The 23,675-nt window shown below is 44.6% G+C and overlaps 1 protein-coding gene across 2 annotated transcripts in view; it reads left to right on the forward strand.

Annotated features, from left to right (window-relative positions):
- The window catches only part of LOC117004740 (MLX interacting protein), a 42,500-nt gene that overhangs the window by 11,162 nt on the left and 7,663 nt on the right, over positions 1 to 23,675 (forward strand). Inside the window, exons 2-12 of one of the 2 annotated variants that reach the window (XM_033075795.1) lie at positions 11,686 to 11,792; positions 12,075 to 12,160; positions 13,409 to 13,498; positions 13,766 to 13,807; positions 14,694 to 14,865; positions 15,780 to 15,869; positions 16,430 to 16,521; positions 16,619 to 17,285; positions 20,049 to 20,170; positions 20,876 to 21,062; positions 21,828 to 21,952. In XM_033075795.1, coding sequence (XP_032931686.1) covers positions 11,686 to 11,792; positions 12,075 to 12,160; positions 13,409 to 13,498; positions 13,766 to 13,807; positions 14,694 to 14,865; positions 15,780 to 15,869; positions 16,430 to 16,521; positions 16,619 to 17,285; positions 20,049 to 20,170; positions 20,876 to 21,062; positions 21,828 to 21,952 — 1,780 coding nt within the window. The remainder of the gene's footprint in view (positions 1 to 11,685; positions 11,793 to 12,074; positions 12,161 to 13,408; positions 13,499 to 13,765; positions 13,808 to 14,693; positions 14,866 to 15,779; positions 15,870 to 16,429; positions 16,522 to 16,618; positions 17,286 to 20,048; positions 20,171 to 20,875; positions 21,063 to 21,827; positions 21,953 to 23,675) is intronic. The other variant, XM_033075797.1, reaches the window with a different exon arrangement.

Raw genomic sequence — 23,675 nt, forward strand, 5'->3', positions numbered from 1 at the left:
AAGGTGAAAAGGAAATACCTGAGGTTGTGGGTCTGGCAGCTATTAGAGAAGAAGTGCCAAACAGGAAGAGGACAGTGGCAGATCTTCTTGCATTCCTGATCTGCCAGTCATTGGATATGGGTATTATCTGCTGCACATTTCCCAGAGCAAAGAATATAATTTGTTTTGTTCTTGGATGGACGCTCTGCTCATCCTGCTGAATTTCTGTATGTTTACATAGAAGCTGTAGTCTGAGTAAGCTTAGCCATGGCCAGTCAAGCTCTGTTAATAATATTTACAGTGACAACTGTGCATCAGGACAACTCCCAGTATCTGAGTGAGAGGCAGCACAGCAAAGTCCTGGTCCTGCTGAGCTGTGTAGTGGATTCAGGAGCAGCTCTGAAATGTGCTCATCTGTTAGCAGCACACAAAGGTCTGGATGTTACACATCACACTTCTTGTGTTAACTCCTCCTGTACAGTGTCCAAAGAATGTATCCCCATTTCCCTGTACAAACTCCTGCAGATTGGTATCTGCACAGCTTAGTCCAGCTCTCTGTTTGCTTGGTAAGCATCTCTGACAGGCTGGAGGTTGAGGAACTTGGATAGAAAATGTGCTGGTGGTGTGCCAGATGTGGGAAAGCATGAAGCAGTGAAAGAGGATCAAGTAGTTGCCTTTGCTCTTTAAAACACAACTTTTGAGAAAGAAAATTGAGTGCAGGGGTTGTGGAGGAGGTTTTGTTATCCAGAAACATGCAAAAATGACTTTTCTGGATTAGGGGATATAAAACTTTTAGAAAGGAAGGACTAAGTCAGGGGATTTGGATATGGTTGTGAAGTATTTAGATGTGTTACAGAGCCAGAGAAGCTCTTTGAGTGTTGTCAGTTTATTAGTGTTGGGATGGGAGAACTGACTTGGTCAGGAATACAAATATCCTCAAGGAGGAAACTGCACTCACTTCAGGTAATTGTTAGCAACCATGTTTGACACCTAAAACAGAAAACAGAGATTGTGAAATAATTGCTTTGGGAAACCAAAACAGTCTGTCCAAAAGCTGGGACATCCAAGCTGTTGAATAGTCACCATAGTGGTTGTTATCTACTAAAAATATCATTATCCCTCCCTTTTCAAAGCAGAGTCCTGCCAAATCAATATACATACTCAGCTGGAGTGGGGGGGAACTGTCTATAAACAGCAAAAAGAGAAACTGTAGTTCTTCAGTTCACTTTTAGGGAGTGAGTTAATGCACTTGCTACTATCATTTCCCTTCAGAGCTGGGAGGGGCTGGCAGGAACACCATGGGGACAGGCTGGTCCTCTAGTGACCCTTCCCCAAGCACTGGGACTGAGCAGGGCAGGGCTGGACCTGTGGCAGGCTGGGTGGCTGTTCTTACAGCTCTTGCCAAAGCAGGTGCCAAGTGCTGGAGGGAGCTACACAGTGTTTTAGTATCAGCTGGGAAAAAATTCCAGGCAGCATTTGGTCTCTGGGAGCTGCAGATAAGGCTGGAGTGTGTGGCTGCTCTCTGCCTGGAGGTGCTGGGGATTCCATGGTCTTGTGGAAGCACAGAGCCAGTGTTTGTGAGTGGAATGACACTGTGATCTGTCATTCCTCCTGTGAGGAGGGGTAATCTGCAGTCAGACTGCATGGGAACAGAGGCATTCCTAAATCCTGGTCTGCCTCTCTAGTGCTGTGTGAAATTGTTAACTCTTAATGGAAACCATGGGATTGGATTGCACTTTTTTACTTAGAGCAGATATTAGTTCTGCAAGTAGATGCATAGAATTCTGCAAAAAAAAAAAAAAAAAAGCTAATTCATTACTGTTTCTAATAAAATTTTGGTCTGTGAAGGCTGTTGTTTAGGAACTCAGCGTGGATCCCATCTGGTTTTAGTATCCAGTTGTACAAGTAGAACTCTCAAATCTCCAGTAAAAATCTTAGCAGAGCTTAAGGAGACTAAAACTTTTATTAGCAGTTTTTATTAGCACATTAGTAGGCTTGGTGTCTAAGCTTGGCATGTGGTGATTATAGGCTGGGTGCATGTAGCAGGCTTTGGAAATGGGGAGACAGATCCTAGGAAATTCAGAGAGGTTGCTTCTCTCCATAGCAATAAACATGTAAAAAGTGTTATTTACCTTCCACATGAGCTTTCCCAAGGGACTGTCATGTCCCCAGCACAGGACTCTACAGAATGAAGGTTGAGACTGGTTTTTTGTGATTTTTGGCACATAGGAAAAACATGGTTCAAAGAAAGGATTTGAGTGAGGGTCACTTAGTGACTTGGTTGTTGTTTTGTTTGTAGTAAGATTTGTGAAAGTGCTGATGCTGTCACATGTTTTACTGGTGAAATCACCACTTGCTTTGGGACACAAACCATCTCAGTCCATTTGAAAATCAGTCCAGCCACGTCTTTTAACTGCTGCACAGGTGGATGGCATGAGAATTTCTGAACCATTTTGCTGCTTGATATTTAATCATGGTGATTACTGGGAGCAAAGGAATTACTTTATAAGGGTATAATGCAATAAAACAACATCTTCCTCTGACACTTGCTGCATGTAACAAGGTTAAATATTGCTTTATGAAGTTACTGCTATGAAACATTCATCAGTGCCCTGTGCTGTGCCTGGTTCCCATAACCAGCACCTTTATAAAGTAACAGATCCAACAATTCAGCAGGGCTGGAGCCACCAAGGACGGGGTTGATCTCTCCAGCTGTGTGGGGGAACCTGACATTGCCTTGGCCTGTCCAATCCTAGGCAGGCACTGGGAGCCATCTGGGAAAAGTGTGGTGGGGATTATGTGGAATGAGCATTATTAGCAGCTTCCCTGCCAGCTCTGTGTCTCAATTAATTAAGGAAGGGTCACTCCCACAGCCTTCCCTGCCTTGCAGCAGACAGATCTTCACAGCTCCAGTCTGACTGGTGACCCAGGGGTGGGAGTTTGTTTTGTACTCTGTGTTCTCTAATTGTTCAACCCTCCCAGGAATGGGAATGGGTGGGTGGATCCTGGGGAGTTTTACTGAGGTGTTTGAGATGTGGCTGCCCCCTGCACAGGGCACTGGGGTGTTCACCATGAACTGAAGGGCTGGTTTTGGTTGAAGCATTGCCAGAGCACTTGTTTGTACACAGATCCAAGAAGGGTCTGAGTGGAGACTTTTCCTGTGAGTTGTGAGACTTCTTTTTTCCACATTCCAGGCTGTTTTATGTGAATTCTGGAAGGAGTTTTCTCCCTACATCATTTTTCTATGGGATTTGGGTTGATCTTTGAGTAATTTCAATAGCAGCACAATGGTGCCTTTACCCTGCTTCTGTCTCTTGTGTCGTTTCTGGTTCAGCTTTTATGTAAACTTTGAATACACTGTATGTGCTGTTGCACTCTCGAGTCTGTAATAACTGAGTTTGGGAAGCAGCCTGGTGTTTTTCAAGCTGCAGGGAGCTGGCTGCAGACAGCTGGGATGAAAGCTTTGTGTCACAGGGGGAGAGCTGGGGGAGCATCTCTGCTTTTGCAAACCTGCGAGGCGCTTTCAGAATAAGATCCCTGAAGTCTTGCGGTGTATTTATAGGCTTGTAGTGCTGTTCAGAGAATGTTACAGTATCCTCTGCTGCAGAAGTGCTGGTTTCGGGTTTCTAGAGCATGGTAAACAGCTCTGGGCTCCGGTGGTATGTGTGCTGCTCAGGGAGCTGGGCTGATCTGCCAGGCTGATAGGGTTTGTTTGGGTTTTTCAGTGTGAAAAGTCTTTTAAGTCCCAGATCATCACGTCTTGATCAGTTCATTAATCTAGGCTGGGGCCTTAATGGTCAAAAAGATTCTGACACATTTATAGCTCTCCATACAAGAGGGTTCCTCACCAACAACCATTTTTAAATGAAAAGAGAGGTATACTGAAAAAGCCTATCAGTTCCTGGTATCTATATTGGGAAGCACCTCTTTGTAGTGAATATTGTGATTCTGAGAAGGTTGATAGAAAATGAGTGGCAGAAATGAAGTCTTAGGAAGAAGTGGAAAATTTCAAGAAACTGAAGTAAGTAGGATCACTTCCCTTTACACTGAAGCAGCTCTAAAATTGACACTTCTTTCCTATGCATGACAGCATAGGAAGCACTTCAAAAAAAGGAAAACAGAATATACTGAAAAAAGAAGGAAAACCAAATGTACTGATCTGATGTGAAAAATGTAAATCTAATCCTTGCTGAAGCTCACCCTTGCTGGTAGCATTTCTAGTGTGGGGTGTGTGGCTGGGATATGCTTGGCTGGTGTTCTGTCCTCCCTTTGCCAGTGACACACTTTGTGCCCATGGGCAGCTGCTCTCCAGCTTGGCATTTCAGATTTGGGCAGTGAAAGGGGTGGCATTTCCTGAGCCTGCATCTCAGAGCACTGTGTCAGTTTTGTGCTTTGCTTTTGCCATGAGGGGGTTTCTGGTAGTTCTTTCAGAAGCTGCTGATTTTTGACAGTGGAAGTGTGTGGCCTTTTTATAAAGTGTTAATGTTTATAAAGTTACAAAATATGTGATTTTTGTAAAGGGGCAAAGTTAAAGACAGCAGGGATCAGGGAGAGGTTTGGGGAGGGTCAGCAGTGACAGATGGGATGGTTTAGGGTCATTTTCTCAGCCTTTTAGCTGACATATTAATGACAGTACTTAAGAAACTTTTTCTTTTCTTGCTGTTCCAGTTCTGTACTAAAGTGAGCCACTGCTGGACAAGTGTCTGAAAAGCAGGAAGATTTCTAGAAATACCCTGTGATTTCTGACTGGAAATGAGAAACTGTCTAAATATTCTGAGTCTTTAAATAGCCCCTGGCTGAAGGACACCATGGCCTTCAAGTCTCCTTGATATTTGTACTGTTCTTTGTTTGCCCAGTGCTTTTTTCACCATTTCATAATCTGCATGAAACCTGCATCTGGTGAGGGCTTTCTGTGGTGCTCCCCAGCTGCCTGCAGCCTCCCCCTGCACACAGCAGACCCTGCCACGTTGTGTTTGACTAAAACTGCAGCCAGCAGCTCCTTTCCCTAGTTGGCACAGTGGTGGTGGAATGAAAAACTGTCAGGGCCTGTGTGATAATGCTCCCAAAATGTGAATTTTTCAGCTGTCCCTGACACAGCTCCTGCCTGGTCATTCCTGACTCCAGCATAGACCAGGTTGTCAGAGCAAGAGCCCAGGCATTGCAAACTTTCATTTATGCAAATTACATTAAACTTCCACGCTTAAAATAGCATTGAAATAATAATATAAATAAATCAACGTTTCTTGTGGATGTGTTGGGGCAGGAGTGTTTGCTTCAGGCATACAGCTGACCTTTCACTTTCCTGTTCCATTTCAGGAGGTGCATACCTGAGCCTGCCTGTGTGAAATCAGTGCAGATAAAATGTTTCTTGGCAGGTGTTGCAATTCCAGTTTGCCAGTGGCCAAATTTGATCTTTGTTTTTATTTTTTCTAACAGTTCTTTATAGATATTTCTCATGACAGAGGAAAAATATTTGTCTGGTCCAGTATCTCTGTCTTCAAGATGGAACTATTATTTTTAAAAGGTGATGAATCAAACAGTGAGGGGACTTTTGGTTGTTTTAAAGTGTTTGATTTAACTTCAGCACAAAGCTCCCTGCTGTCCTTTGTGGTCTGTGGGCAACAGAAGATCCCTCCACAACCCTGAGCCTGCTGCTGTGGGAGGATTTCAGGGAAGGAGGATGAACCAGGTAACAAAGCAAATGACCTGCCCTAAATCTGGCTTTTAAAATGAGCTCTGTCTGGGATTAGTATCCTCAGGCTGCAGCTGGGATTAGCTGTGGAGGTGGGAATTGGGAGATGCTAAAACGTGCTCTCCTCCCCATCCTACACAGAAATGTTTTGGTTTCTCTTGCCTGCCCCTTTGCTCCAACACACAATGCATATAATCTGATTCTCTGAATGAACCTTTGTTTGGGGAAATACTGTTAGTTTTGGCTCTTGGAGAGCTGAGCTGACAGGCCCAACTCCCCAGCAAAACAGATTGGAGATGACAAAACAAATTAAGACCACGCCTTGGGAAAAAAAAACGCTGGGGAGAAGCCAGAAAGTTCCTTTCCTGTGTTTCTGAACAAGCCAATCTATTTAGCTACTGTACTATCAAGTCTGATTTTTGTCCTGTTACTTAAATTATGAACCTCATTGCCATTACCTGTAATAAAAGTAAAATTCTTACCCTACCTCAAAAAATTGCATGATTGTGCACAGGAAGGAACTGGGGGAGGCACAGAGGAAGTGGGTTTTGAGGCTGGAGCTAATTAGGCAAAAAAATGTTGTTTTAGCATAAGGGCAGGGGGAATCCATTGCCTGAACAGGAAAACACAGGACATTTGTTGCCATAAACTGAATTGACAAAATTCAGACTTGAAAACAAAATAATTTGTTTACAACCATAGCACATTAGAATGCAGTGATCTGTAGAAGTGATTCCATGCAGTAGCTGCTTCCCAGCCTATCTCTGGGCTTCCTGGGAATGCATATTTGGGCAGCAGGACAGGCCTGTGGAATCTAAACCACAGCATTGGAGGTTTGTGTTTAAATTCCATGTACCATAGGTCTTGGCCAGGTGATCTCTGAGGAGAAGAGAAAAAATAACAGCTCCTGAGCTAGGGAGCCAAATGTTGCCAGAGATTTTCCTTGTCCCTGAGTATCAAACAAGTGAGAGGGTGGAAATGAGGAGTTTATGTGCAAAGCACTGTGGTACATCAAAAAAATCCATGTCCTACTTCTACTGTGTCACTCACACGTTTTGTAGCCATGGGAATGTAATTCACTCTTTCCTTATTTTGAGCAGGAAATCCTGCATTCCATCCTCAGAGGGTATTTTAAAAACTTCTCACTTGGTGCAGCATTTAGTTCACTGCAATCCCAAGATCATTCCCAGCTGAAATTCCTGCTCAGTGACTTCTACACGTCATGGTGGGGAGAATGAACTTACATTTTTCTGAATGGGAAAAAGGGATTTTTCAGGCTGATGTTTACATTACTGCCTTCTGTTGGAAAAGGATTTAAACCTAAGGCTGTAGTAGTGGTGTGAGCATTTCTGAGGGAGATAAAAAATGGGGAACTGCAAGTTGAATCAGAAACAACTGAATAAACCATATGGTTTCCATTTAATTAACATCTATTCAAACCACCTAAGTGGAGGATATATGGAATTTATCTTGATATTTTGAAGTCTTGCTTCTCTGCACCTTCAGTGTTCTTTGTAGAAATTAGTTCCCTGAAATGCTGGTGTTTCCTAATGGTAATAAGTAATGAAAGATTCCTGAATTTCTTCTGGGTTTGCACATAGAAAAATGTCCCTTTCTGCCCAAACCTGGAGGGTGCTTCTGCCGTGGGTTTTTTGCTGACTGAAGTCCAACTTAAAATCCTCTGATTAAGGGAGGAGAACAGAGGATTCTTCTGTTGTGAGTCATCTCATCTCAGTCTTGATCCTCTTACAGATGTTGGGAGGAGTTTCTCATTGAGTTTATTAATTGAATGTTGTTTCAGTGCTAGGGAGAGCTACTGATTTAAATTTTGCAGCAGTGAATGGCATCTCATGTCTATCTGTTAAGAAAGAGGGTCACCCCTTTGCCTTGTCTCTGCTGAGTCCAAAGCATCACTAAAACATCTTACAAGAGCTGAGTGTTATTAAGAATGAAAGGATGAGATTCTCAGAGGTAAACTTGTAAATGGATGCTGTCAGGGTACTGTTAGAACACAAACCTGCTCCCTAATTACATTTCAGTTGACTGAAGAAAAATTTAGAAATCAAAGGTGTTGAAGGGAATCAGGTCACGCTCTCACAGTGGATGTCTGTTTCTTGTACTATGCCACAAGTTTTGTGATGTTTGAAGGTTTGTAATTATTTTAAAATACAGCTGCTTTCATTGGTGTTTTAGAAACTGAGAGTTGTGTTACTGTGAGAGAGCAGTGCTCTGTTATCTGTCTGCCTGCTTGGATCTCAGCTGCCTGAGGTGTAGTTCCTGAGCTGGGAAAACACTTCTAAAAACCTTGGGAATGGACTCCAGCCTCTCCTGGTGTATCCAGAGCTCTTGGGTGAAAGTTGCAGCAGATGGAAGTTGCAGCCTCTCCTCTGACAGCCCTCCTGGGGCCACTGTGTCCCAGGGGATTTCCAGCTCTGCTGCTGTTGAGCTGAAGCTCTGCTCTTTTGGCTGGTTTGCTCTGATCAAATCACTTGATGAGAACATTTGGACTCAGGAGGTGGAGATTTCTCCATGGGAGACTGAGCTGAGCTGCTGGAATGCACTGCAAGTCACTCACCAGATGGTTTTCAGCTGCTTTGATTTGATCTGTGTGATAGTGAGGAGAACATGAAAGTCACCTGCTCTTCCAGCACTGCTTTTGTGATCTGAGCTGCTGGCAGCAGCATCCCCTGCAGGATGCACCTGGGGGCTGGTTCCCTGTGTTCCTCAGCTTGGGCACCCTCTGTGCAGCCCCAGCATTCCCACAGGCTGTGGCTGCAGCTGTCCTGCCTCTTGCCATGCACTGTTGGCTCCAGTTCTCCCTTGGCACATTCTGCTCCTCCCATTGGGAGCAGCATCCCCCAGAGCAGCTCTTGGAGCAGGGCTGTGCTCTTGGGCTGTGCTGCAGGTCCATGGTGTCCATCCACCTGTTGGGAATTGCTCCACATTTGCTGTAGGACTTGGCAGGAGCAGCAGCCAGATGGTGTCTCCAGTTGTTTGGGTTTTTTCCTTGTTGTTGTTTTGCTGCTTTAAAATCTGAGGGCTGCTTTCAGTTAGGCAGCTGCTCTCAGTCACAGCGCTGTTCAAAGTAATTGACTTTCCATTGACTTTGGAATTTGAAATAGTGTCTAAATATTGTTGTCAGCTTCATGCTGATTCCTCTTCACTGAGGCTGAAGTAATTTCACTTATGACCTCAAGCTGGACTTGTGTTTTGCTCCCATGGGAACTAAAAATAATAATTATTTTAAGAATAGGTTCTTAATCACTTCCTTCTTTTGATGTACTGGTCTTGTTTAGCATTTTCTAAGAATGTAGTTGCAAATATTTTAAACTATTTGTGTTTTAATTCTGGTTTTAATTAGCTCTTTGAACATGCAAGGAGTATACCAGACTTGATTACAGTTCCTTTTAGTCTTTTTATAGAAAAGCATTTGCTCTTGTTATTCTGAGTGCAGATTATTAGAGTTTTGTTGCTTTGGCAAACTGTCGAGTCACACAGAGCTATGAAGAGATGAACATTAAGTTGACAGATTTCTTAGTCAAAGGCATGTGGGCACTTTGTCAGTGCTGGTGATGCAGCAGCATGTTAATCTCCTGTCTCCAAACTGTTAATGCACAGATGAGAAACAGGAAAGGATGTGCTTTGGTCTGGCTTTAGAAGGAAAGAGAAGGTGTGCAGTGGTTCTGAGGCAGAGCTGGCTGTGCAGTGAGCACTGAAGGTGTTGGGAGAGTTTGCAGTGGTGGGAGAAATATTCAATGGGTGGAAATCCACTCTCTGCCCTGACACATGGGTTAGGCAACAGTGACTTAAAATCTTTTCATTAACTAAAAGTCTTGACATTTAGAAGTGGAGTTTTGGGAGATGTCTTTGAGTGGCATATGGATGCACTACTAAAAAGAAAAAATCCAGAAGGATTTCCTAAATGTCCATGACCATGATAGTCTGGTGGCATTGAGTGTCTTAAAGCCCAGTGACAGCACAAGTACATTAACAATGATTTTTCTATTTTTCTCTTCCTTGCTAATAGTTGACATGGTTTGCTCTCACTCCCAGTCAGTGAAGTTTCTTGCTCCAGCAAATCTCCTTGTCTTGGGGGTACTCTTGTTCTATTTTGTGTACTAAATTTTGTCTATGCTTTATTTTTTATCAAGCACCAGTGTCCCAAAGGCTGCAGCAGAGCCTTATAGCAGTGTACAGCCTACAGCCCAAAGGGGCAGCTGGGCATGGACAGGGCTCACAACTTCATCCCTGCTGCTGGGAATTATCCTTTTAGTGCAGTTCATACCTGGTCTCTGCATCTGCTTCCCTGTGCATATAAAGCATTTTATTTTTAAAGAGGACAAGGAGGAAAAAAAATTTCCCAGTCAAACAACAACTCATCTGCTGGTGCATTGCTACAAGCTGTTGCCACAACTGACATTTTATATAGCAGTAAAATTGAAAGAGCAGAGCTGGTTTTCTTTACCTGGCTCTTGTCTGAAGCCTGGCATTTGCTCCTCTGGTACTGTCAGAGTTGTGGGAGTACCCAGATGAGAGAGCAGTTGTGGTGTCAGCAAGGCAGGAAAGAAATGAAAAAATATTAGTTTAATATCCTGGTTTTGGCAGCTCTGGCATTCTGATTGCTTTTGTTCAGTCTCGAGACTTTTTACTTGTTTTTAATATTGCAAGTTTTATTAAAAGGTTTCTTTAGAAAGAGCTGCCATTGAGAGGTTTCCCAGACTAAATAGGAAACTGGGAATCATCAGTTCTCTAGCCTCAGGCACTGTGCATGGGCTTTGGTGAGCCAGGGGAAGTGCCTTGCACTTCTGTAGGATGTGCTTCCTATTTGTACAGCAAGTTCAGAGCTTAAATGTGAAGTGAGCTTTTAAGGATAAATAATTCCTCTCTGAGTTCATTTGTACTGAATGTGTGAGGCAAATGTCCTGTGCCAGGGCACTGTCTGTGCTGGTACATCCCCAGTGCCACTGCAGTTCATGGCAGAGACCATTCCTGACTGGCCATGCTCAGGGGATCTCCTGTGGGAGGACAGAGTGTTTGGGGTGACATTGCTCCTGTCACTCCTTCTGTCCATCCCCCTGATGCTCAGTGTGTCGAGGTGAACCTGTTTCCTTGGTTGTTGCATGGGTTGTAGTTGATGTTGCTGCTCCAATTCTCTCCTAGCAAGGTTGCACAAAGAGCACAGGAGACAAACTTGGAAGATGTAGGGCTAAACCCCCCAAAACGAGGGAGAACCTGAGATAGGCACAGTTCCTATACTTTAATCTCTGGCTTGAAGTTTACTGTGTTATGGGTATTCCCTACTTCCTCTGCCCTGTCAGTAGTATGGATTAATGATTCATAAAGGTGTGTTTTAAGGGCTGGGTAGTTAGTGTTTATACAGTGCTTGCTAGAGTCCTTGCTGTTTCTTCCTTTTTCCTTCTATTTCCCTTCCATCTCCCAGCAGCATTCATGCATAAGCCAGTTCCTTTTCCAGCCTTGCCTTTCCTTGGAGAAAAGTTACTTTTTCTAGCCTGTTGGGACTCCTTTGTGCCCAGCTCTGATTACCAGCAGTGTAGAATTGATGGGTTATGTTTTTTCTTGGGCCAGAACCAACATTTCATTCCTCCTTTCCAGTGTTACCATCCTGGAAAATCGAATGGAAGTGTATTTTACCAAACATGCAAAAACCTCTTAATTGAAGTAATCTCAATCCCAGTTGGTGGAAGCTCATAGGTAGGAGTTAGAAAAGGTGTGATACTGCCAAAAAGAAAAGTGTGGGTGAAATGAATTTCATTCCTGCTGATATTTGTGAGACCAGTTGTGACAGTTCTTAGTTCTTGTGGAGGACTCTTGAAGACTGGAATAATCTCTGACTCCTGGCTCAGTGAGCCATGGACAGCAGAAGTTGTGACTGGCCAAGTGTGGCTCGTTGTTGTTTCATCTCTTGGCAGTTTGGCTGGTTTAGGGGGATGCTTCGAAAGGAAGGGAGAGAGAAAAACTGAAATCAGAATGATTTGTTGTCTGTTTTGTTGCAGCGGAAGGTTGGTTTCACCAAAATGGAAAAATTTTAAGGGACTGAAGCTTCAGTGGAGAGATAAAATCCGTCTCAATAACGCCATCTGGAGGGCCTGGTACATGCAGTGTGAGTACCGTGCTGGGGGCGGGTCTTTGGGACACCGGTGACAGAGAATTGAAATGACTGCCTGGTGAAAATGTGCTCAAGGCCTGATGTTTGAGGCAGTGCTGTGGGATCAGGGCTTTCCTGACTGTGCTGAGCGCTGCAAGCACAGCCCCACATCTCCTGTTCCGTGCTGTTCATCAGGCAGCAATCCTGCCTAGCTCCCTGGCACACCTTGGCACTGAAGTGCCAGCTCTCTGCAGGCCCTGCCCCTGCTCAGCTCTGGCGTTTCTGGTGTTGTTTCAGACCTGGAGAAGCGCAAGAACCCCGTGTGCCACTTTGTGACCCCTCTGGACGGCTCCGTGGACGTGGATGAGCACCGGCGGCCAGAGGTGTGTGAAACCCTGGGAGCAGCCCAGTGAGCTCTGCATTTCTAACAGGATTTTCTGGTCTGCTGGAAACAAGGGCAGCATAGCCAGGCTGTGCTGGTTTTATTTAGAAGGAGCCATTAGAAGCAGAGTGAACCCGGTTCTGTGAGTTCATCACATTAGGATGATCAAGGTGCAACCAGAAGGACATTTGTTATCTGTGTGATTTATGTTAATGTTGCAGTTTAATGAATCATAACTCATAGAAATGCTATTTGAATAGGTAACATTTTGATAGCTACTGCTGTCTTCTGACTTGAATTTGGTGGGAAATCAGAGTGATGACTATTTTCATGACTGAATCTAAGTGACCCTGAGAGAGTTTTCTGTATTTTATGTAATTGGCAAAGTGTGGTTTCAAGAGAACAAGCAATTTCTTTTTCTGTATTGAGGTAGTTTCACAGACAGATCAAATATGAGTTTGTGTTCTTTCATTTTTGTGCTCCTGTAAACATAAATGAAAACTAACATCTGCCCTCTGGCTCCTTGCAGAAAACCAGTGAGGCCCTTGATGTGGCAATATATGGCTCTCTCTAGACTGCATAACTAGAATAATTTATAACTCAAAGGAGTTCCAGATGAGTTTGTGGAACTGTCTCAGGTTTTTGAAAGAACAGTGGTGATGTTTGTGTTGAAAGTGGCCCTGGAACACAAAGTTAAGGCTCTCATTAGTCTACTCTCCCCAACTTACACACTGCTCTCTGTGATACATTGAAGATCCATATTGTCTGATCCTTTTGTTGCCATCAGTGTGTGGCCTGCAAGGTCCTCCCTGAGCTGGACATCAGATTTTATTGCTTTGTGTCATTCATAGCAGCTTCTGCTTATTTTGTGTGTCTGTGCATGTGACCTTGTGAAATTCACAGGGTATTGTGTGCTTTATATGCTGTATTTCAGTAAATTAATTTTAAAGGGATTTTTTTTGCCATTTCTCAGCTCTTGGTGATGGTTGTGCTGCTGTGGGAGATGCTGACAGTGCAGTCAGATGTCATCTGCTGTTTGGTTTTTGTGGGGAAGATGAAGTTAGTACTGTCAGATTTGCTCTGTGATAGCTGAACTCTGGGACAGTGTGGGCTGCTGATACATGAGCTCAAATAGAATTAGCATGCTTTCTTTTGCATTTTTTATGCCTGAATATTTGCTTGGAAATGTATTGAATATTCAGCCCTTATGTGATTCCCTGTAATTCATGGTATGTGTTTGTGTTCTCAGGCCATTGCAACAGAAGGGAAATACTGGAAGCGAAGAATTGAAATAGTCATTAGGGAATACCACAAGTGGAGAACATACTTCAAGAAAAGGGTCTGTTGGTTTACCTAGTAAAAGCTTGATCAGTATGTTGTTGCTTCTTGAATTTATCTATCACTTTTTCTGGCATGCAAGAGTACATAAAACAGATGATAAGCTGGTACAGACATGCTCATCTGATTAGTTCCACTTAAATAAAAATTATTGTGCTGGGACTGATTGTGCATGATTGGGTCTTACAAGTTTTTCAAAATCAGGTCTTCCACTGGCACATACAGGACCTATTCTGACTTCACCATCTGTTCTGTTCTCCTTTTGCAGTTACAGAAACACAAAGATGAAGATCTTTCAAGTTTGGTCAGGGTAGGTAACACCACTGAGAAGTGGCAGCATTTATGCTTGTAGAACCCACAGCAGATAACAAAGCTGTAACATGCAGTAGCTTGCTTTGATTAAAATCTAAAGACAAGCATCTTGCTTAAGCCTTAATTAAGGTTAGACACCTTAATGTTCTGTGCCTCAGAGAGCAATGTAAGATTTGGAGCTTGAATTGGATGGAGCAAAGGTTGAATGTTAAGTGCTGTGACAGAAGAAATGGGAATCAGCATTGCATGCCCAGAGAGATCAGTCTCTTTGAGGGCTGGCACATGATTTCATCTTGTTACTGAGTTGTAACTGGCACTGCTGCCTTGCTTGTGTAACTGGATCTGTGAAGATGTGGGAGCTGTGTGTTGCAGATCTTCCTGCTGTGCCCACAGCTCAGGCAGATAATATGCCAGGATCCTATAAAAGAGCAAAATGGTTAAAGGAACAGTGGTATCACCATTTAGTATGTCCCCTTTAACTATCAAACCTACTTTGGGTATGCAAACTGATGATCAGCAGCACTGTTCTGCTGTTTTTGCCAGACTGTGCAGTTTAACTCAGCCTGTAGTGAGGGATGAGTAAACCAAGTGACATTATGTTGTATTTTTCATGGGCAAAAAGTGTCTTGTGCAAACTCAGAGTTTCAGATATGTCTCACAAGACAGGAGTTGTTTTTTGCATTCTTGCTAGTCATCTTACTTTTAATCTTTATTCAAACTAAGGGGTTGTTAAACTAGGTGCAAAAATACTTGTGTAATCAAACAAGGAATTGTTGTTACTTGTCTTACATCCTTCTAGTCAATATAAGAAGTTTTTTTAAAAATGTGAATGATGAGGGCTGACATTACTGGGCATCCTGACCCCTCTTCCTCTCCTCTGACAGGATGATGATGTGGTTCTCTGGCAAAAGAGAAGGTATGGCAGAGAAACCCCAGTGCCCATGGAGGAAGGCAGCCTCTTGGATGCAGACATGCTCATGTCCGAGTTCACCGACACGCTGTTCTCCACGCTCTCTTCACATCAGCTGGTTTCCTGGCCAAATTCCAGGGACATAGGTATTTGGGCTGTAGCTGTGTTGCATTGAGAACCCCTACAAAAATTCTGGTTTGTTGCTTTGCTGCTCTAGTTTTGCCTAAGAAATCTCTCTTATATTGCTGATACAGATAAAAACAGGTCTGGAAATGGAGGTGTCTTATGATTCTGTAGGTTATAGAGTCCCAGTTAATGATCTGAATTTAATTTCTGTCTTAGCTTCTTATGGGCTGCTCCCAGCTTTGCCCCCTAATGTTGCTCTGAGTAAATCTGTACTGAGCAGTATTTACTTTATCAGTGGTGAAGACACTCTGATTTATCTCAAAGCATAGTTGTGTGTGTGTTTTTAAGGGAGTGCCTGTGTAATTTTGTTTGGCTTTGGCCAGTAGAATCAGTGCAAGTTTCATCTGTGCAAACAATGCCAAGAGCTGTTCAGCTCTGTCTGGAGGCTCTGACTGTCTCATGGGACAACACATGTCCACTGCTCACCATCCTTGCTGCATGGATGTCTGAGCAACTCCAAAGCAGCCTTGCATGAGTTGTACTCAAGGCAAATGAAATGAGTGATTGTTTATTTTAAAATACTCTGCTGTGAGCTGTGGTGGTCAGGCTGTGCTTCCCAGCATGGCTGTGTGTGGTGCAGCAGGGGCAAGACAGGAGGTTTGGGAGCAGGAGCATCTGAGCTTGACAATCCCAGATGTCAATTAGAACCTTCAGGGTTCACCTCCTCCATTTTAGTAACTGAAAGTTTCATTCCCCAATGGCTTTGATATCTGGACTGTGCTGTAGCTCTGAAGAGAAGCAGATGCTCAGTTCTTTTCAGCAGCAGTTTTTTTGTAACATCTTGGCCAAGCCTGGCTGTGGAGTGTTTTATTCCTGCTGCTGTTATTTTGTGAGTGGTGGGAAGCTAATCTAACCTGTCTCCTGAATTTTGCAGGACACTTAGGAAATGCTGACATGATTCAACCAGGGCTTATTCCTCTCCAGCCAAATTTTGATTTTATGGATACTTTTGAGCCTTTTCAGGGTAAGAATCATATATAGAGTTCATTAATTTCTTAAATATTGCAGTGATTTATGAACTAAGTTTTAAAAGAAGTTTTAAGTGTTACAAACATCTAAGGTTTTCCCATTTCACACTTCTTAGTGATGAAGACATTTAACATTTTCTTCTAATGTTTTATGGCACTGTCAAGGATTCCATGTAACATTAAACTACTGCTGTCAACTTTGATGGTTGTGGATCTTCATGGAAGTAGAGTCACATCTGTTTGCTGGCTCTGTGAGCAGTCTGCATAAGATAACTGTACTTTGTGGGACTCACTGAGGATCAGCTCTTGGCTGTCTTTGTGTAGAGGAACCTTTAACAGGACTGATTTTTGCATTTGTCCCAGTTTACATGAAATCTGAAGGAGTCAGCCCCAAAGAGAGAGTTCCTCTGGAAGACAGCAATTCACTGCTCAGTCAACAGCAGTTGTATGAAGCCAAAATCTCATGGTTTCATCATTTACTAAATAATACAGGTATTTCTGTGAATTTTAGGATCTAGCAAAGTTGAAAATTAATAGGTGACTTTTTATATTTCAGAATTATTCACGCCCAGTCGCTCCAGTAATTATTTCCCTTCCGTGTCTGCTGTCAGCTCAGCTACCACAGACGGCAGCAGCCACTCTTCCCAGGTAAGAGGGGTTTAAACCACAAGGCTCTGACATGAGCCATGTCCTCTCAGGAGGAGTTCAGACATGTCTGAATCAGTGATGTTTCCTTGTCTCTCAGTCTCCTGTCCTGCCGTCGGGTTCGTTGCCCAGCACGCTTCCAGCAGAGAGCATCAGCGATGAGCTGATTCCTTCCTCAGTACCTGCTCCTGTCATTCCTGACGTCGTTGCTGACCAGTGTTCCAGCATTAGAAGTGGGGGATCTTTCATCCAGCCGCCAGACTTCCCTCCTGACTCGTCTCTCGGCGGGCCACAAACTTTTATGTCGGTGTTCCAGCCGCCGCTGCCGCTGCTGCAGCCCCCGAGCGCCCAGCAGCAATCGCCGCTGCCCGCGGTGCCGCTGAGCTCCAGCCCGAGCCCCGCCCCCGCCGCCTTCGCTGCTCCCGAAACCCCCAAGTTCCTCTGTGAATCCTCGGTCATCACTCACACGGCTTCTGCCACGCTGACCCACAACGCCCCTGCCACCACCTTCAGCCAGAGCCAGAGCCAGAGCCTGGTCCTGGCCACGCAGCAGCCGGGGGCAGGAGTGCCTTGTAACCTGGCCTTCCAGACTGCTGTAGTGCAGGGGCAGCCCCGGCCCCAGCTGCAGTCCCAGCTGACATTTGCACTCCCCAAACCTGTTCCTTTGGCCAGTGCTGGGACAAGGCCCAAACAGTCACAGAAAATAGTGCCTGCTCCGAAGCTTGAAACAGTGTCCTTATTGGTAAAGAATGCCTTCATCACCCCAGGTGAGGAGTGCTGCGGGAGGGTGGTTCTGTTTCTGAGTTGGACTAGCAGGAGGAAAAGACCTTCTTGCTTTTCTTGCTTTACATAAGTTAAAATAGAGCTTTTGAGTGTGTCCATGGAACCCTTGAATCCACCAACTGAGCACGAGTGGCTGCACTGTTCAGGTGGATGCTCTGGATTGCTGCAAGGATTGGAAGCAGTCTGGTGGAGTGTGAAAAGCTGACCTGCAAAAGGGGCTCTCTGTAACCTCTCTGATGGGTGTGTAGCTGCACCAGCTCTGTGCTCCTGCCCCATAGAAACCTTGGATTTAGGTGTGATGTTGTGATTAACTGCCCCTCCAAGCATTCAGCCACAGTGGAGGAGGAGATTCTCCTCAGGGACCTGGAGATCTTTGTCTCAAGCAGTCTAGAGACCCTTGAGATGCTTGAAGTCAGGAGTGGGTTTCAGGTCAGGGTAAGAACACCTGGGACTTCCACACTGCATGGAGTCTCTGGTGCTGCACAAGGCAAAGAATAACAAGATAAGGACCAAGAATTTTGCTTGAGATTCTTGTAGGAAAGCTCAAGGCTGGAGCAGGGCAGGCAGAACGCTTTTCTTAGCATTATTGCAGTCTATTTTTAGACTTGTGCTGGCTGGGGGCCAAGTGACTTCAGCCACTTGAAATGTGCAACAATAATTCAAGAAAAAGCCTGCCTGGAGGAGTAATGAAACAGGCTTTAGTAGGAGTAGGTGTATCTGCCAGGGCCTGATAGTGAGGTCACCCACCAAAAAGAAGAATCACTGTTCAGGAGAGCAGACCCAAGATCTAATTCTAGGATGTCACTGGGATCAAGCTGGTCCATGATTAATAGCATGAGGGTGTTAATGGCACTGTTCCTATCTATAGTATATTATAAACTAACAGCCCATGTACCCTCAGCAGTCAGGACATGCATTTCTCACCTAGTAAAGATTGTAGGCAGCTCATTTTCAGAAAGCCTTTGCTCCTGCTTTTGTCAGTGTTTCCTGGGTTGTTCCTCACCCCATACATTACTTTCCCAGTGCTCCAGCATTTACTTCTAGACCATCACAACCAGTGGCTTTGTTTCTCATCTAGATTAGTGGCATGTGTTTGGGGATCATGGTGTTCCTAAACTGCTGGGACATCAAGCTCAGGGGACAAATCCAAGAATTTATATAAATACTAGAGCTTTATTTTTGGCAATAGAATAAACATCAGTACTTGTAACTGACGCATTTATGCCTGTAATTTGTGTTCAGGGCAAACAAATCATCTTGTGACTGTAAAGCAAATGATGGTATATCTTGTGTTAGAACTGCTGTGTGGTATAAGGACTAAAAACCTGTACAGATTGTCTCATCAAGTGCAAGACTTCACTGTTATTACCACTTCATGATAAATGTGCTGATTTTGAGAGGAAAGTCTGCAAAAGATGCATGTGTAGGACAGAAACATGAATCATGTAAAGTGATTCCTAAACATTATTGCTGGTTGCTGCAGTTCCCCAAATGTGGAAGTCAGAAAGGCCAAGCCTGTGCAGCAGCATTAATGCCCTGGTAAGAGGAGCAGGCTCTTGAGGTCAGTAGAGATGTCACAAGTCCAGCTGAACATCAGTGAACAGCTGTGATTGCAGCTTTAGGTGTGGGAATGCTCAAAGAATGAGCTCCCTGTGTCAGTGACAGAGCTCTGCTCCAGGCAGACCCACACAGGGGCTGGCACAAGGTTTGTGCAATCCTCTCTTAGGGAGGCTGTGCAGAAACTCCAGTTGAGTGAGAACACAGTTGGCAGTCACAGGTGACACTGTCAGGGAGGGGACATTGGATAACCCTACACTGTCTCCCTGTCCTGCTGTGTGTGTCCTTCAGGTTCCTGATGCTGAATGCAGAGGAGTGGCTCAGCAGGGGCTGAGCTGTGCTGACACTTCTCTTGCATCATGACTTTATTTGTACAAAGGAGAGCTGAACCAGTACAGCCAAGAGTGAAGCCAAATATGTTTGGTTCTGATTTATCAAACCCCAGACAGCATCTGTACCTTTGCCTGATTCTTCTCTCAGTAACATTTTAGGATGGTCATGTCATGTTCTGTCTAGTCTGGGCAAGAGCCATGTCACCATGAATGCTGTGGTAGTAACTGCACATCTGCAGTGGTTACATGGAGATCTTCACAGATTCAGGTGGAGACATTTGCTGCTATTCAGAATTATTTCTAACTGTCTAAGCACTGCAGAACTCCTTAGCATATTTTGTAGAATTTTGATGCTGATTCCCAATCCCATTTGGTTGTCTTGTGGTTGTGTGTCATCTAAAGCAGCTGTAAAACCAGGTGGTAAAAGAAGCTGGTAGGCTGAAGTGCTGAGGGAAAGGATTTAAGATACATACACAAGGAATAATGAAGTATTGAGTCATTGACCCTTCCTGGGTCAGCAGAGCAAGCCTGACATCCCAAAATGTGGATGGAAGAGGGTCCTCCTCCTGTCAAACCCAGCTCTGACAGAATGAAGACACTTTGCACCTCCCTGAATTACTACATAGCTCTGTAAATTCACCTTGAAGCAGTGACAGTGATGCTAGAAAACTCAGAAATAGCTGGAGTGGGGTTGAGATCATTGGAAGACAGGCATTTTATACTGCAGTGAAATAGCACCAAGTAGATGCCCCTTGATCCACACCCATGTTTAATGACAAGTTATTTCATACAAAATAATCTCCATCTCTTTTTTTTTGTGTGTGTCATTAACTATTCTAACTGAATTGTGTTCTTCAGCTGCCTTTCAGGGACAGTCCAGAGCTGTGATTGTAACTCCAGCACCTTTAAAAAGAGAGGGGATTTTGACGCCAGCCACGTCTCAGTCTAATGTTGCAATTGCACCAGCTGGAATTGTCAGAGTAAGGAGAAGAAAAAAACAATTACATATTTGTTTTCTAGGCCTGTTATTTGCAAGTAGTGAGAGCCATAATGTGTTCAGGCAGGTAATGAGTCCACTAAATCATGTGTTACCCAACGTATGCATTTGTGCATTCAGCATTATATTTGCTTATTTTTAAAGTAGCCACTTCATGGGCTTGGAAGCACTTTATAGTCTTGACAGGCTCTGTGTCACACAACAGCAAGGTTCCAAGGAGGCCTGTATTCACAGTGCTGAGGATGGGGATGCTTTGTGCTTTAACTGTGCAGAAGCTGGAAGGAGCCCCCCTTTCCACTGCCCTATTGGAAAACATGCCTTGGGTATGTGAGTGGGTTTCCCCAGCATGTTGTGTGCAGGAAGGTGGAGATGGATTTTAGTAGATTATGCTGTTGATGTGTTGTAATACTGTTTTAAGGTTACTGGTCTCCTGCCAGAAGCCTGACTTTGGTGCCTGCCAATTCCTTATTTATTAGCCCTTGTTTCATGTCATCAGATTGTTAATCATGTATTAATTTGCTACTTCTAGTGAAAGGCAAGGTAACAAATCTCTCTCTCTCTCTTTCTCTTTCCTAATCTCTCCCTCCATTCTCCTTTTTCTCATCCCTTCTTTCCCTGTGCCCCCACACTTCCCCTCCTGCTCTCTCTCTCTGTGTTTTTCTCTGTGCTGTTTCTGTGCTGTTCCCAGGCTCCCGGGGTGACGGAGTTCCGTAGTAACATTCTGGTTGGTCCAGCACAGCGAGCACCAAGTAGTCAACAAAGCCAGTCCACAGTCTCACATCTCTTCCCTCCTAGTGTAGTCCAGGATGTGTTGGTGAAAGGAGAGCACATCCCTTCCCACTGTTGCAGTTCACAAGTTCCCTCACCTACACCTAGTAAGTTAGAAAGCTGTGAGCTTTCTCTCCCCTGCACATGGAAGTGTGTGTGTTGGGTAGGCAGGGTGTAAAGGGGGCCTTGAGGATCCCTAGACAATTTTTGAAGGGAAAGGTTTTCAGACCCTTCTACTCCACAGCTTCAGTTGCATTGAGTAGTTTGCAATTTTTGTCTTAAATGACTGTGCAGCATCCCCACAAACTGTGATTTTGTGGTTCCTGTAAGTCACTCCTTTCTAAAAGGATGTGCTGTTGTAGTCACCAAGAAATGAAAGGCATCTGTGTAGGAAGTGCTGAGTAGGTTTGTTGTTCAGTGTCATAGCTCTGATTTTGACTGGAGGATCTCAGACACAATCCTTGTAGGTAAGTGCAAAGACTCCTTTTGCATGTGCATCAGCAGGGTGTTCCCTGGGCTGGTTCTGGTGGTAAATGCTTGGAAGTGTCACCATCACATCCCAGGCCTTTAGAGACACATGGGGGAGCCCAGCAGGACAATGGAGTCACAGCCTGTGCATCCAACATGGCTCTGCTGAAATATGTGTGTGTGAAAGGACTGTTACATCTTGCAATTCAGGATGCACCATGTGACATGATACCCTAAGCCTTGCCAGCAGTGTTGATGTTTTCAAGCATGTGGTTGCTGCATCAAACTGTGTAACTTGGTTGCCGACTGCCTTTCAGTTTAATTCTGAGTATAAATTCCTCAGCAGTTACATTTGCTACAGAAAGTTGTTTGTTAATGTGTCTTGTGTTTTTTCCTTTCTGAAGGCCGGGACTGTCAGAATTCAGGCCAGGCTTCCCCCTGCACCTCTGAGCAGAGCCCCAGTCCGCAGTCTCCTCAGAGCAGCTGCTCAGGAAAACCTACCACTGACCCTACTATGGCTGCATTTAAGGTGTGTGTCCCTTCCTTTTAGGGGATTTTCTTCTTTACCTTCCTAGCTCCTTTTCTGTCCTGATGTCTGAGCATGGACTAGAGAAAGTTGTGCTTCAGGACAGTAGCTTATTTTTGTACTGGGCTTAGCTTGCTGCTGCATCTGTGCTGCTCTGTGCAATCCAAAATGTCAGACTCCAATCTACTCTGCTCCTCAGGGCTGTGTTACCAGAGGGGCCAAGCTTAGCTGTACCTCTGCAGGTCCCTGTGGTTGTGGCAGCAGTTCCTGCAGTGGCTCACAGGAGTGTTGTGACAGGTGTCAGTTTACTTGGTCAGAGCTTTCAGGTGTAGTGTTCTAAACTGTGGCTTTTTGCCATTGTTCTGTTGGGGCTCTTCAGTCTGCAGGGCTCTGGCCATCGCTGGAGGGAAGTTCTTGATCTGCTGAGTTACTTACATGTCTCCAGTGATGCTATGAGTTACTTACATGTCTCCAGTGATGCTATGCTGCTCCACAGGGAAGCAGCTCCACAGACTCTACAAGTTACACCTGTAAAACCCTTCGAGAGTTACTGGGATAAGAACTCGGCGGTCTGGAGATAGCACTGAGCGCTGCTGGTACCTCACACACAGGCTGCCCTTGTCAGAACCCTTTCTGTGGTGTATGAGAAACTTCTCCACAAAAACCCCATCAGAACAATCAGCTGTAACCCTCTCTTTCATCCTGTTGTGGAAGGGAGTGTTACTGAACTGTTTTGCAAGTACCAACCCCCTTCTGGCTTCTCTGGCTCTGTGTCCCCTGTGAGTTTGGTTTCTCTAGGGCAGAAAGGTAAGTTTAACACCTGCACTCAGGTCTAGATCTGTTGCAGAGGACAATCAGTACTCCCCATGCTGGCCATGCTACAAGTTACTCATAAAAGTTGGTTGGGATTTGCTTGGCATGAAAGCTCACAAGCAGTGGATGGAGTCTGTTCTGCTGCTAGAGAGTAAAGTAACAAAGGAAAAAATTAGTAGGGCTGGCTGATGGTGGGAAAGTGGTCACTAGATGCCATGTCCTTGCTGTTCCTATGAAAAAGGCTTTACAGCCATGCAAACACACCTGCTCTGACAGGAATTGCTTTGGATATGTACTGTTAGAAACTGTTTTGTAAGACAAGAGAGACAGTGATCCTTGCCAGGTTCCAGATGTATGTGCTTTTGTTCCTCTGCATTGTTAGTTAGATTAAACAGTTCTGTATTGCTAGGTAACATGGTTATTTCAGTTTGGCAAAGCATAGAGGACACTGGAAATCTCAGTTCTGCTCATGAACCTGCATTTTCTGTGGTTTTGGGCAGCACTTCACTGCTTTATTACATTACTTTCCTCCATTATAAAGTGGGGTGATGATGAGCTGCTGCCAGAAAGCCTCACTCTGCCAGGATTGTGTTCTCAAAGTGCAAAATCAGTTAAAGAAGTTTCTTCATCCCAGGTGTTCTGTGGCAGACTCCCAGGAGAAAGCAGTAACTGAATGGTGCAGCAATAGGAAGAACTCAGGCTGGTGCTGCCAGAGACTCAGAACAGAGAAATCCCTGGGCTGTTACAGAGTTACGGTCTCTTCCGTCCTGGATGTTTGTGTGTGTCCCCCCAGCTGCTGAGGCTGTGACATCCCAGGGATGATCCCTGGCTGTTCTGAGCTGGGCAGGAGCCACAGGGCGGCGGTGTGGCCCCAGCTTTGGGAAGGGATCTGCCAGCTCCTCTGTCCTCAGCA

Source organism: Catharus ustulatus, chromosome 18 (genome assembly GCF_009819885.2).
Source record: "Catharus ustulatus isolate bCatUst1 chromosome 18, bCatUst1.pri.v2, whole genome shotgun sequence".
NCBI classification, from domain to species: Eukaryota; Metazoa; Chordata; class Aves; order Passeriformes; family Turdidae; genus Catharus; species Catharus ustulatus.